The sequence below is a fragment of the Elephantulus edwardii genome, unplaced genomic scaffold (assembly GCF_000299155.1).
Source record: "Elephantulus edwardii isolate Elephantulus edwardi_28Jun2011 unplaced genomic scaffold, EleEdw1.0 scaffold00130, whole genome shotgun sequence".
Classification (NCBI taxonomy): domain Eukaryota; kingdom Metazoa; phylum Chordata; class Mammalia; order Macroscelidea; family Macroscelididae; genus Elephantulus; species Elephantulus edwardii.
The window spans coordinates 1,797,334-1,810,960 of NW_006399880.1; the positions used below are offsets into that span (position 1 = coordinate 1,797,334).

The 13,627-nt window shown below is 40.6% G+C and overlaps 1 protein-coding gene across 1 annotated transcript in view; it reads left to right on the plus strand.

The window, feature by feature from the left end:
- SLC36A2 (solute carrier family 36 (proton/amino acid symporter), member 2) overlaps positions 1–10,959 on the plus strand; it is a 64,025-nt gene extending 53,066 nt beyond the window's left edge. The window contains exons 8-10 of the mRNA XM_006893742.1: positions 5,306–5,472; positions 5,641–5,810; positions 10,691–10,959. Coding sequence (XP_006893804.1) covers positions 5,306–5,472; positions 5,641–5,810; positions 10,691–10,959 — 606 coding nt within the window. The remainder of the gene's footprint in view (positions 1–5,305; positions 5,473–5,640; positions 5,811–10,690) is intronic.
- The last annotated feature ends 2,668 nt before the right edge of the window (positions 10,960–13,627 follow it).

Sequence of the window (13,627 nt, forward strand, 5' to 3'; positions counted from 1 at the left end):
AAAAAAAGTGGAGAATAAATAAATGAGCTCAAAGGGAGAGTGGGAACATCATTGCATAACTGCCAAATTACATCCTTACCCAGGTGCCAGACCACTAGACTTCTGGGCCCAGCCAAGCCAACATATGTATGACCTTTACTGTCACAGTTTCCAGATACCTAATTTACATGAGCAGCAAGCTATCCAATCTGCTTGGGGAACCACAGCATCGTATTTGCCTAATTCTCTCCATAACTGGTTCCAATTCATAATGATTCTATGTACAACAGAATGAAATCCTGTCTCGTCCTGCATTATCTTCAACATTGCTGATGAGCTTATGCCCACTGTTGCAGGCCTTGGACTACTCCATCTCTTTGAGGTTCTTCTTTGTGCTGATTTTCTACTTTACCAAGTATGATGTCTTTCTCCAGGGAATGGCCCCTCTTGATGCCATACCCACATTATGTGAGATGAAGCCTCACCGTCCCTGCCCCCAAGGGGCATTCTGGCTGCACATGTTCAAGACAGTCTTGTTTGTTCTTTAGGAAGCCGGTTACATAGTCAATATTATTCACAACCACCACAATTCAAAGACATTAATTCTTTGGTCTTCCTTATATATTGTCTAGCCTTCACATGCACAGGGGATGGTTGAAAATACTATGGGATGAGTCAGGCACAAGTTAGAGCTTCTAAATGACACTCTTCCACTTTTGCACTTTTAAAGAGGTCATTGACAGCAGGTTTCCTCAGTGTAATATATCTGATTTCTGGACTGCTGATTTCTTGGACATCAATTGCTTATTTAAGTAAAATGAAACCCTTAACTTCATTCTTATCTCCATTTATCATGTGGTTGTTTATTAGGGCAATTGTATTAATTTCCCCCCCCCTTTATTTTGAGATGTGTCTTTTAGTTTCATTATTAAGTGCTTCAAATCATCTTCATTTTCAGAAAGGAAGATTGTATCATCGGCATACCCAAATTAGTAAGCCCTGCTCCAACATTGATGTGGATTTCTTCATGGAGTCCAGCTTCTTGGATACAGCTTGGATAGGTGTGGTGAAAGGAAGCAGCCCTGACACACACCTTTTCTGATTTTAAACTTGCTGTATGCCCCTCTAGTGTTCCAATGACAGCATCTTTTTTTAATTTCATTTTTATTTTATACTGGCTTATTTACAGAATTACTGCATCTTGATCTATGTACTTATTCTACATGTTTGGGTAAAACTACTTAAATGCCAGTGAATTTGCTCATCGATTTATTTGAGACTGATCCTAGAACAATGACTGATCAGGTTTTCCCAATAATTTTCCATGCAAATGCTTTCGTTTATGGGAATTCAGTGTAAAGATTTATCAAAAATGCTATACATCAAACCCTCCAGGTATAAATCATCTTGTTTTCAGTCTGTTTTACCACAATGAAAGACCTTTTGTGTACAGACTGTGACATGTCACACCTGCCACACCTGAGAGGAAAAGCAATGTTTCCTTTAGGGTGTACAGTTAGGTTAAGTATCAACTTATTTCTGTTGAGTAAGAACTGACTCATAGCTGACTCTTTAGCAGGTTCTCAAAGTCCGTAAACCACCCAGGAGGAGACTGTTCCTCCTTCACCTTCAGAACCACTGGTGGATTCAAGCTGCCCAACTGTGAGTCGGCAGCACTACTCACTGCGCCACCAGAGCTCCTAGGTTCAACATCAAGGTCAGAGCCATTGCTGTGTGAAAAGGCAGCTTTCAAAAGCCATCGTGGATTCCAGACTTGTGTAAAGACTTTAAAAATGAGTTAAGGCTCCATTCTCAGATTGCTTTATTTACACACATCAATTATCTCTGATTTTAAGCCCTCATACAAGTGCTTTTTAATTGTACTCTACTAGTAAATTTTTATCAATAATTTTTCATGGGCTACTTAGAGTTAATGTTTTATTATTTTAAGTAAAATATAGAAATCTTAAAGAAAGGATTGTATAAATTATTTTACTCTTTTCACTTAATGTTTTATTGCCATATATAATTCAACTAAATACATTTAAGCAACATCAGATTTTCTTTTAATTTTTGCTTTCACATTTCATAATAGATATATATGGTCCTTCTAATAAACTTAAGTGGAGAAGAATCATATATTATATTTATTATTTCTATTGTTCTTGCTTAATTCTTGAAATCCAAAATTTCCCTCTGCTCTTACTTCCCTTTAGTCTGGGGAATTTCAGTTAGCATTTCATCAGATTGAAGTAAAATAATAGCAATGTAAAGAGTAGGCCTGATGACAATTAGATTTCTTTATTTTCATCATCTGAAAATGTCTCTTTTTAATTGAACATTTTTGTTCAATATAGAATTCGAGACAGACACTTACATTTTGTTTGTTTGTACTTTTCCTGCATTTTGAAAATATTTCCCTTCCCTGTTATTGTTGTTGTTAAGTGCTGTCATTGAGTCGCAGGTGACTCATAGTAACCCTATGAAGGAGAGTCCTAAACACTGTGTGTCTCTCATCCTCTCTCCAGGTTCATAGGGTTTCCGGAGGCAAGCTATTATGGAAATGGATGCCACTCCTGCTTCCAAGCTTGTTTTAATCGGGGAGTTTCACCCAACACTGTCCACCATGGGTAACCCACCATTAACGCATTTGACACATCAGCGTCACAGCGTTCAGCCTCACAGCAACCACAAGTTACCACTGTACGGCAAGTGGACACACCAGGGCTATACGACCTAGAGGAATGTCTGAACAAAAACGATGAAAGATAGGCCTGAGAGCCACGGATTAAAAACGATGAAAGATAGGCCTGAGGGCCACAGATTAAAACTCACCCACTTTTGGCTTGTTTCCCTTCCTAGCCTTCTGTTATTTATGATGAGACATCTGCGGTCATGGAGGATATTTACAGAGGTTTTTCAAAACTACTATGATTTCTTAGAAAGTGAGTTAGGATTTATGGTTTGAATCTAATCAGGTTGGCTATCAGCTGAAACAAACAACAAGTGACTCCTAATTACCAAACTATGAAATTATGGTATTTCTATTCAAGTTACTTACCCTAATATATGCAAGTGATTATTAGCTTCAGAACTGAAATTACCTTATTAAGTCAGTCTTCAACTTCACAGCAAAGAAACCTAAGCCCCAGAAAGGGACAGGGATCTGACTTAGGCCACTCGCCAGAAGCTGCTACGGCTATGATTGACCCCCGGTCCAGGGACTTTTCCATGTATGTCAGAGATCACTGTCTTCTCTGACTGATGAATTGCATCATAAGAAAGGGAAAGGCAGAGAAAAGGGCAGCTGCTGGTATAACTTGACCTTGCAAAAATGTCATTTTTAGTGCTGAGAAATACACTGAATAAAATTGTATTACACAGTGGGAGGGCTCGGCGGGGCTGTCCATCCGCCTAACACCTGAGGTTTTCCTGAGCACCTGCTTGCAATAACTGGGAATCTGTTCTGATGTCAGGCGAGTTAGAAGCCCAGCAATCTCATCACCCAGTCTTGTCCTCGAACTTCTCCCAATCTTGTCTTCAAGCTTCTCCCATGTGGCAGTGGAAGAGAGGAGAGGGTGTAAATACGAGTATGAATCAAAAATACAAGAGAATATATGCCAAATTTCTGCCTCATGATAAGAATGCTGAGAGCTATGCAAATAGAGGCAAAATGGTGAGGAAACAAATGCAAATGCAAATAAATGCTTCTGACCAACAGCCCAGATCTAAAGCCAGAATCACCTACTGTTTTATGTGGACCAACTTACACCATCTTTATAGTATCATGTTTCTTACCTGTAAAATAAGAGTAATGGAAGTATTATTCTTGAGACTTCATAGTATTGAAGAATAATCACAGCTGATATTTACTAGCCTTTTCCTGTGCTGTTATGGTGTCATGTACTCACCTAATTGTCCCAAAGAATTTTCCAGAAGGTGAGTTTAATTTGTGTGCCCATTTTCATATAAAGAAACAGAGGCCCAGCTGTAAGTACTTCCCACAATCATTGAGCCAGCTCCAGCTGACAGTGACCCTGTAAGACGACGTTTAACTGTTCCATGGGGTTTTTCAGGCAGTAAATCTTTATAGAAGCAGACCCCTTCATCTTTCTCCCAGCATGGCTGGTAGATTGAAACTGCTGAAGTTTCGGTTAGCAGCCCAATCCTTAAACCACTCCACCACCAAGTTGCTTATGCTGAGGCATAGAACACGTGAATGAGGCCATGCACGTATCACGTGCTTAACACAGAGTCTGCATGAGGATAAGGCTGATAAGGGAGAAGGCGGAGGTGAGGGAGTGTGTAGGATGAGGGGCTGGAAGGTTAACCTGATTCCCACACACCCAACTCAGGCTGATCTCAATTTGGATTCTATTTGGAAAAGACAGATTCTGCAAACAAAGAATGAGGACATGATGAGTAGAGGAAATGTACTGCCCGGGGAACCAGGAGCCAGACATCTATCCAGCTCTGTCACAGCCCTAACTCCAAAAGAATTGCTTCCTTCTCTGCTCTCAGCCAGACCATTATGTACAGAATAGGGACTGCCATGAATTAGAATTATGGCTCTCGAACTCAAACGCCTTTTGGAAGCAGTGTGGAGGAAGAGTTAATGTTGGGGTGGAAAAGGGCACGGACTGGTTCATGAGAGAAAGATTTGTTCTTTAGAGGCAAGGGTGGTGAAACTTCATCTCACATGCACAGCAGACATGTTTCCAAGAGGAACCAGTTCTTGCAAAGTACTGGGAAAGGCGAAGGGTCAAAAGAAGAGAGGCAGATCCTCAATGAGATTAACACAGTGACTGTAACAATCGATTCTGTTGTGGGCTGTCAGGTCAGAATTGACCCACAGTGACCATCCAGCGAGTTTTCAGAAGCAGTTCATTGCACAGAAGACATGGTCCATCTTCTTCCCATGGAGCAGCTGGTGGATTTGAACCCCACACCTTTGAGTTGGCAGCATAATTCTTTGACACTAAGCCATCAGAGCTCCCTGACTGCAGCAGTGGGCTCAAGCACATCAGAGATGGTGAGGCGAGTGCAGGCTGGGCAAGGTTCAGATATGTTGTCCAAACGGCTGCTGTAAGTCATAGTCAACAACTTGGTGGCACCTGAGAACCAAAAGGCAGTCAGTCACTCTTAAAAGATTCTGTTGGCCAAACAAAATGCATGTGCCGGCCTGATCCAGATGCCCCTGATGTGAGACATTTGGTCTAGAGAGCCACAGGGACCATCACTGCCCTGTCCGGGGCTCATCTCCTGACTCCCTGCCTGTCCATGTCCAAGGTTCTCCTTTTCTCTTCTTGTACTGTTGTGTCTGCAGGTTCTGCCTTTGGAGAACAGTATGAGGGATTCCCGTCGCTTCCCAGGCATCATGTATTTGGGAATGGCCATCATCATTGCTCTCTACATTGTCATTGGCTCTCTGGGGTACCTGCAGTTTGGAGATAACATCAAGGCCAGCATCACCCTCAACCTCCCCAACTGCTGGTACTCACACGGGCTCCCAGGTGGAGGGATTCTGGGCTTGGAGGCAATGTTGGGTCACTCACCTCTCCTTTCACATGGGAAAATCGAGGCCCTACAGAGTCAGTGTGCCAAAGAGGCCCAGTACTAACAGGATGGCCTTCAGAAGCATTTCTCGACTCTGTCCTGCAGGTTGTACCAGTCGGTCAAGCTCCTCTACATCATTGGCATCCTGTGCTCGTACTCCCTGCAGTTCTACGTCCCTGCAGAAATCATCATGCCCCTCCTCCTTTCCCGCATACCTAAGCGCTGGGCGCTGGTTCTGGACTTGTCCATCCGCTTCATGATTGTCTGCCTGACGTGTGAGTAGAACGTTTCTTGGGAGTCATGAGCATGCAGCAGGTGGTAGAGAGCCGGTGTCCAGTGGGCACTCCTACATTTCAGGGTTAAGGCTTTGTAGGAAACCTCAGGGACAGACTCATTCTTTTTTTTATTGTTGTTATTATTATTAATTGATTTTAATGAAAGTTTACAAAGGCTTTGGATTTCTATTCATTCATTGTTGCACTTTCTCCCTGCCCACCCTTCCCCCTAGTTCACGTTTTTCTTTGAAAAGTAAAAGAAAAAACTTTCATTGTTATACAATCCCTCCCTCAAGTCCACCTCATTATGCAGCCTTCTTTCTGAACTCGTCATGACAATACCTAATAATATATCCTTTTGAAACAGTTCTCTCCCTCATCTGTTTCAACACAGTATACGTAATTTATCCCCTCTTTCTCAGTCTATAAAAGACAGACTCATTCTTAGACAGATCTTATGCTCACTAAGGTTGTGGTGGTGTCATTGTTGTGTACCATAAGGTCAGAAAGGCAATAAATCACATGGGAAGAGACTGCCCATCTTTCTCCCATAGAGTAACTAGTAGACTTGAACCATGTGAGTCTGGGTTGGCAGTGCAACTCCTTACCGCCAGAGGTCGCAGTAAGGGAGAGGGTCAGCAAAAAAGATGAAGATCCTTGACAAGGTCAGGAGACACAGTGGCTGCAGCACTGGGCTCAACAGAACAGTCATTGTGAGGAGGGCACACACAGTATTTTGGTCTGTTGTAAGTTCTGTTGCTAAGGATCAGAGCTGTGTTAACAACAACAACCTGAGGGAGTAGCATAACAAGACAATCATAATAATTATAAGAACTAATATTTCCTGAGCATCTACTGTAGACCAGGCACTCTGCTGTTTCTAGCCCATATTTATAATATTTTACTTAGTCCTCAAGGGGTCTCTTCTGACACAGGATTGTTATTAACCCTGCTGTACAAGATGAGGCATGGGTGGTTCCGTGATTGAAGTCTTGCCTTCCATGTGGGAGAACTAAATTCAAATCCCAGCCATTGTATCTCAGGCACAGCTACCAGCCTGTGGAGGCTCAGGCTGGACAGGTTCTAACAGAGCTCCCCAACAAAGACGAGCTAAGCAGAAAGGGTTGGTCCTGGACTTCTGAAAAACAGCCGTTGTAAGCCCTCTGATCACAAAAACCTAACCTGAAACATCCTGGGGACGGCACAGAACCTGGCAGAGTTTTTCCCAGAGGGCATGGGGGTCACCACGGTCTCAGCTGAATCAATGGCAGCTAAACAGCAATTTTACAAAATGAGGAATCTGAGTACTTGTTCAGGAAATGCCAAGGGTAGGATTTGAACCCAAACCTAGCTCCAGAGCCAGCACCCCTCATCTCCAGGAGAGACACTGAAACTAGATGACCAGCAAGTCTGGTTGGACAATAGACATATCTTGCTTTTGACACTTACAATGATTTTTGTTATTGTTATTATTATTATGGTTCACAAAGCAAATTGGGTTTTCCATATTATTCATGTACATTTTGTTTTACATTAATTAGAATATCCACAACATAATTATCCTTTTCCCATGACCTCCCTGTAATTCCCATTTCCATGAATCCTTTCTTACCCCTTCCTGCCTTCAAGCTCTGTCCTTAGGCAATTGCTCCTCCTTTGCTGGAGAAGACTATTGACTGTACCATGGACTGTTAGGAGAAAAAGTAGGTTTGTCCTAGAAAGGATGAGATCAGGCTGCTCCTTGGAGGCAAAGATTCTGAAACTTCATCTGATATACTCTGGACATGTTGCAAGGAGGGACCAGTCCTTGGAGAGGGGCGTCATGCTTGGGAGGTTTGAGGGACAGCGCAAGAGAGGAAGACCCTAGATGAAATGGATTGATTCAATGACTGAGGTGACTAGGGTAATGGGTATAGGTGTGTCAGAGACAATAAGATTGCCACCGAATAGAGCAGGGTTTAAGACTGTTGTATATGGCTTCACTATGAGAGGCAACTCAGTGGCACCTAACAACAACGACATCTCCTTTCAGAGTTATACGGTATCTATATGAATCAAATATAACAGTAACTCAGAGATTAGATGAAGCCTTGGGAAGCAATGAGTTTATGTTAATGGCAGAAGAACAACTTAGAAAAGAGGTAAGAATGGTTGCACAACTCAAAGTAAACAGTGGTATCAACTTTACATGCATCAACTGTTGGATTGGTTTATGGTTTTGCTATGGATATTCTCAAAAACAAAAATTAATAAAAATTTTAAAACATTAATAAAGAATATAAAAATATTAAGAGTTACCAACACTATGAAATAAGCATTTAAGTGTTGTTGAGTGAGTAAATAAAGGTTTTAATGATAGAGAACACTGCCTCCTTGTGGGAGACTGGGGAATATATTGCTATATAAATCTTTCCTGTAATATTTTTGCAGCTAACCTAGAAATTATAACAATATTTCAATCACCTCAACAACCTGACTCATTGCCATTGAGTCAGAACTGCTTCATAGCTGACTCCCTAGCAGGTTTTCAGAGGATGTAAGTCACATGAAGTAGATTACCCCTCATTGTATCATGGAGCAGCTGGTATATTTGAACTGCGTAACTTTGTTTGGCAACTCAACCGTCTATCTACTAGGACACCAGAGCTCCCTATAAAACTATTTCAATCCCAAAGATACCATAACTGCCCCCCAAGTAGATATCTGCGCACCCATGTTTATCACAGCTTTGTTCACAATAGCAAGGAGTTGGAAACAACCTAAGTGCCCATCAACAAGCGAATGGATAGAGAAGCTATCCATACACAATGGAATACTACTATCCTGCACTGACAAACAAGGAACTCATGCAATATTATTCAAAATGGGTGACTCTGGAGGACATTATGCTGAGTGAAATATCTCAATCATGAAAGGACAAATACTGCGTAATGCCGTTGTTGTTGTAAAACGTGACTGACATCAGGGTTGGGGGGAGACTGAGAAAAATGGGATAAATTATGTATACTGCATTGAAACAGATGAAGGAGAAAACTATTCAAAAGGGACATGTGATTAGGTATTATTGTCATGACAGGAGTCCAGAGTAAAGGATGCATAGTGGAGTGGACCTGGCGGGAGGGATTATAAAACAATGGGGTAATTTTTCTTTTACTTTTCAAAGAGAAGAGTGTACTGGGGATGAGGAGTGGGCAGGGAGAACAGTGCAACAATGAATGAATGGAAATCCAAAGTCTCTGTAAATTTTCATGAAAATTAATTTAAAAAAATAAAATAAAATAAATATCTTGGTTCCCCCACCCCTACAAAAAATTAATTAAAATAAATGATAAAATAAAAAAGAAAAACATTTCAATACTTATGTATTCTACATGTTTGCTGAACAACTACTGTGTCTCATGATTATTACACTAAACGTATCAATAAATAAAAATGAATCTCTGATCTTTCAAAAGAGGTAGTCTAAATCTGCTCTCTTCCTTTTAAGAAAGAACCAAAAATGTTAATTTTGTTATTTTCTTATATTTTATAACTTTAATGATATATTTACTTCTTGATCAAATATTCAATAGAAGAATCTTGCTTGAAAGGGAGAAAATCCAGTCACTATTTAAATTCTCATGGATTCCATATATTTATTTGATTGATTTTTATACAATTGGTTAATAAGTCAACAAAGGTAAAACTGTATCAGGAGAGGTCTAAGAAATTATCACCTCACAGCAATGACACTTACTGAGCACAGAGGTGCCACGAACACAATGCCACCTTAGGAAATTTTACTGAGAGCTCTGCTCACACATCAAAGAGCAGAAATGAGGAAAAGGAAGGCTTTGTTGGGTTCTCAGTTTGAATACCAAAATTCACACTGGAGTGCAGTTCTGAGTGCAAAATCTGGGGAAATCTCCGGAAATAAGTTTTATAGCTACTAGGAAAAATAAATTCCTGAATCAAATAGTCTGAGATCTTAAGTGGGCTCAATATTAGGCCACTCTGGGACCCTGGCAACACAACAATTTCCATACTTTTAAAAAACAGTATTTAATTTTTTATTATTATTAATTTTAATGAAAATTTACTGAGATTTTGGATTTCTATTCGAAAAAAATCCATACTTTTCTGTAGGAATTGATTGTTCCTCATGGGTTTTAGTGATAGCATTCAAAGTTGATCCTTGTTTGTAAAAATTGAGAATTATAACCTTATTATAACAACCTTCATACCTATAAAGGAAATTGAGTTATTAAATCCTCTACTGAGGAATATTTTAAGGTATTTGGAAAGATAGCAATAGAGATGTACACTGATGTGATAATAACTTTGTACAATTTTACAGATTATATTGGTTTTTCATTAATTTCAATTGATTAATGTAACAAATCACCCTCTCTGATGACCCCTTTTTGTATGTTCCTTTCCCCTTCACCCAATATATCCCCTTTCCTCTCCTTTTCATCTCTGGTAACCATCCAAAACCAATTAAATCTGTGAGTAAACTTTCCCTTCGGTTTTTATAATACTAGTCTTATAAATGTTCTTTGATGACATGCCACTCAGCATAATTTACTCTAGAATCATAGTGTATTGCAATGTTTCATGACTTCTCATTCTTTAGGATTGCATATTAATCAATTATATGACTATATCACAGCTTCTTTCGTTATTTGCCCATTCATGGACACTTGGATTATTTCCATCCTCTTATTATTGTCATAATATGCAGGGAGCATGAAACTATCTAGTGGATTGCTGGATCAAATGGTATTTCTATTCCTAATTTTATAAGGAAGTGCCACCTGTGTCTCCATATTGGTAAAAACCAAACTTGAAAAACTTGGCTAAGTCTGAGAGTATTTCTCTACTTCTTTCACCACTTGCAGGTTCCGTGGCCATCCTCATTCCCCGCTTGGACCTCGTCCTCTCCCTGGTGGGCTCTGTCAGTGGCAGCGCGCTCGCCCTTATCATCCCGCCCCTCCTGGAGATCATCACCTACTACTCAGAAGGCATGAGCCCCTTCATCATCGCCAAGAACGCCCTCATCAGCATGCTGGGCTTTGTGGGCTTTGTGGTGGGGACCTACCAAGCCCTCAATGAGTTGATCCAGCCAAGAACTCTCACATTCCCTAACTCTACCACATTGGTTCGATAAGAACAACCCCTCATTACCCACCTATGCTGATTCCTAATACTCTAGATCCCATTTCTATACATTACCTTTATTTTGCTACTTTACCTTTTCTCTGAGCCAGGTCCTGGTGAAAGCAAACAGTTACATGGTGATGGTGATGGTGGTGGTGGTTATGTGTCATCAAGCCACTTATGACTCATAGTAACCCTATGTACAGCAGCTCTGAATACTGCTCTATCCTAGCCAAACTTATTTTCTCTGACACATCTACCCCCATTACTCCAATCACTGAGTCAATCCATCTCATCGAGGGTCTTCCTCTCTTGTGCTGTCCTTCTACCCTCCCAAACATGATGTCCCTCTCCAAGAACTGGTCCCTCCTTACAGCATCCCAAAATTCTGTTGTACGGAACTTCATAATCCTTGCCTGGTTTCACTCTCTCCAGGATGGACATGTTTGTTCTCCTAGCAGTCCATGGTATATGCAATACTCTTCTCCACCACCACAGCTCAAAGGCATCAATTCTCCTTCTATCATCCCTAGGCATTGCCCGGCTTTCTGATACATAGCACATAGTTGTGAAAACAACAGCCTGAATCAGGCTCACTTTAGTCTCCAGACAGACATCGTTGCTCCTCAGCACTTTGGAGAGATCCCTGACAATAGACTTTCCCAATACAATTTGTCTTTTGATTTCCTGGCTGCTTGTACCAAAAATGTTGATTGTGGAGCCAAGCAAACTGAAGCTGTTAACAATCTCAATCTCTTCCACCATCTATTGTGATGCTGCCAATCGGCCCAGTGGTGAAAATCTTTGTTTTCTTGGTGTTTAGCTTCAATCTATATTGTAGACTGCAGCCAGTTACCTTCTGCAGCAAATGCCTCAGGCCCTTCTCAGTTTCAGCAAGTGAGGCTGTATCATCTGCATAACACAGGTTGTTGATGAAACTTCTACCACTCCTGATGCTACATTCCTCCTCAAAGAGCCCAGCCTCCGGGATTATCTGTTCTGCATTGTAGATTAAAAAGTATTAAGCTAGGACACATCCCTGGCATACACCCTTTCTGATTTTGAACCATGCAGTGTTTCCCTGCTCTGTTCTAACAACTGCCTCCTGGTCCAAGCATAAGGTTCATATAATCACAATCAAGTTTCTTGGATTCCCTCTCTTCTCAGAGTCAGCCACAATTTGTTGTGATCCACACAGTCAAATGCCTTTGAATAGTCAGTGGTAAACATTCTACCATGTAACTGAAACAGATAGACAGACATTCCTCTGGTACTCTGTGCTACAGGCAAACAAAATTCCACTGAAAAGTAACCAAAAATGACTGGAACTGCACATCAACAGGGAACTAACTACTGATGTACAGGCTGGGTTTAGAGGAGGCCATAGTACTAGGGATATTATAGCTAATGTTAGATGGATCTTGGCTGAAAGCAGAAAGTACCAGAGCAATGTCTATCTACATTTTAGTTACAGGATGTTGTTCTTGTTCTTGTTCTGTTCTTCTTGTTGTTTGCCGTGGAGTCGAGCACGACTCATAGCGACCCTATGAACAAAAAGCCTAAAGCCTTTCTATAACTATCGTTATTTATCAAAGCTCACAGTTTCCAGAGGCGTGTTGTTTAGGAAGTGGATGCCACTCCTGCTTTCAGTGTATACTGGTACATACATGAATACAACTGGTATTGACAGGCTCTCAGATGCAGACTATTAGAAGCCATAAAAGACTGACAGGATTAAGGGTTAGGTGGCAGCAAAGGCCAACAGAAAACAATCAAGTTTTATAATATGCATATGTGCAAAGCCCAGGAAATGGCTGTCTTTGCCACACCTCCTTCTCCAGACCTAGCGCTATAACCTCATCCCCCACTAGGGGGCAGCCTCAGGTACATACCCCTTCAGATACCCCAGATCTTGTGTAATGCTGCATACTTACTATGTATGGGTGCTCACTGGTCCTATTACTCCCTTTCACTCTTTTTTTCCCCCCAATGTAATTCTTCTTTTATTTATTTATTTTCAATTTTTTAAATTATTTATTGTAATGAAAATTTACAGAGACTTTGGATTTCCATTAATTCATTGTTGCACTTTTCTCCTTGCCCACCCCTCCCCTCCCAGTTCACTCTTCTCTTTGAAAAGTAAGAGAAAAATTCTTTCATTGTTTTACAATCCCTCCCCCCAGGTCCACTCCACTATGCAGCCTTCGTTCTGGACTTCTGTCATGACAATAATACCTAATTACATACCCCTTTTAAACAGTTCTCTCCTTCATAAAACCGCAGCTAAAATGGGTCGTAATTCTAGTCTGAAACAGAGGGGGTAAAAAAAAAAATCTAGTAAGGGAAGAAAATTAACTGTCCAAGATCAGACACAGAACCAAAGCTATACCCTTAAATTGCAATCAGTAGAATTGAGTAGTAGTAGTAATAGTAGTTAGAGGATAGAAATATTCATTTCTTCTTTTTCCCCTTCTTTTTTAAAAAAAATATTTCATTCATATACTTTGTGTTTCATGTATATGTGTTAATTTCTTTTTGTTGTTTTATTATTATTATTATTCATGACTAGCATTTTACAACACTAAGAGCTCTTCCCATGGAAAGCTCTAGATCTTGTCCAAGATTTTGGCAATTCAAACGGTGAATTTCATCTCTTGAGTGGAGCAATGCAAGAAGAA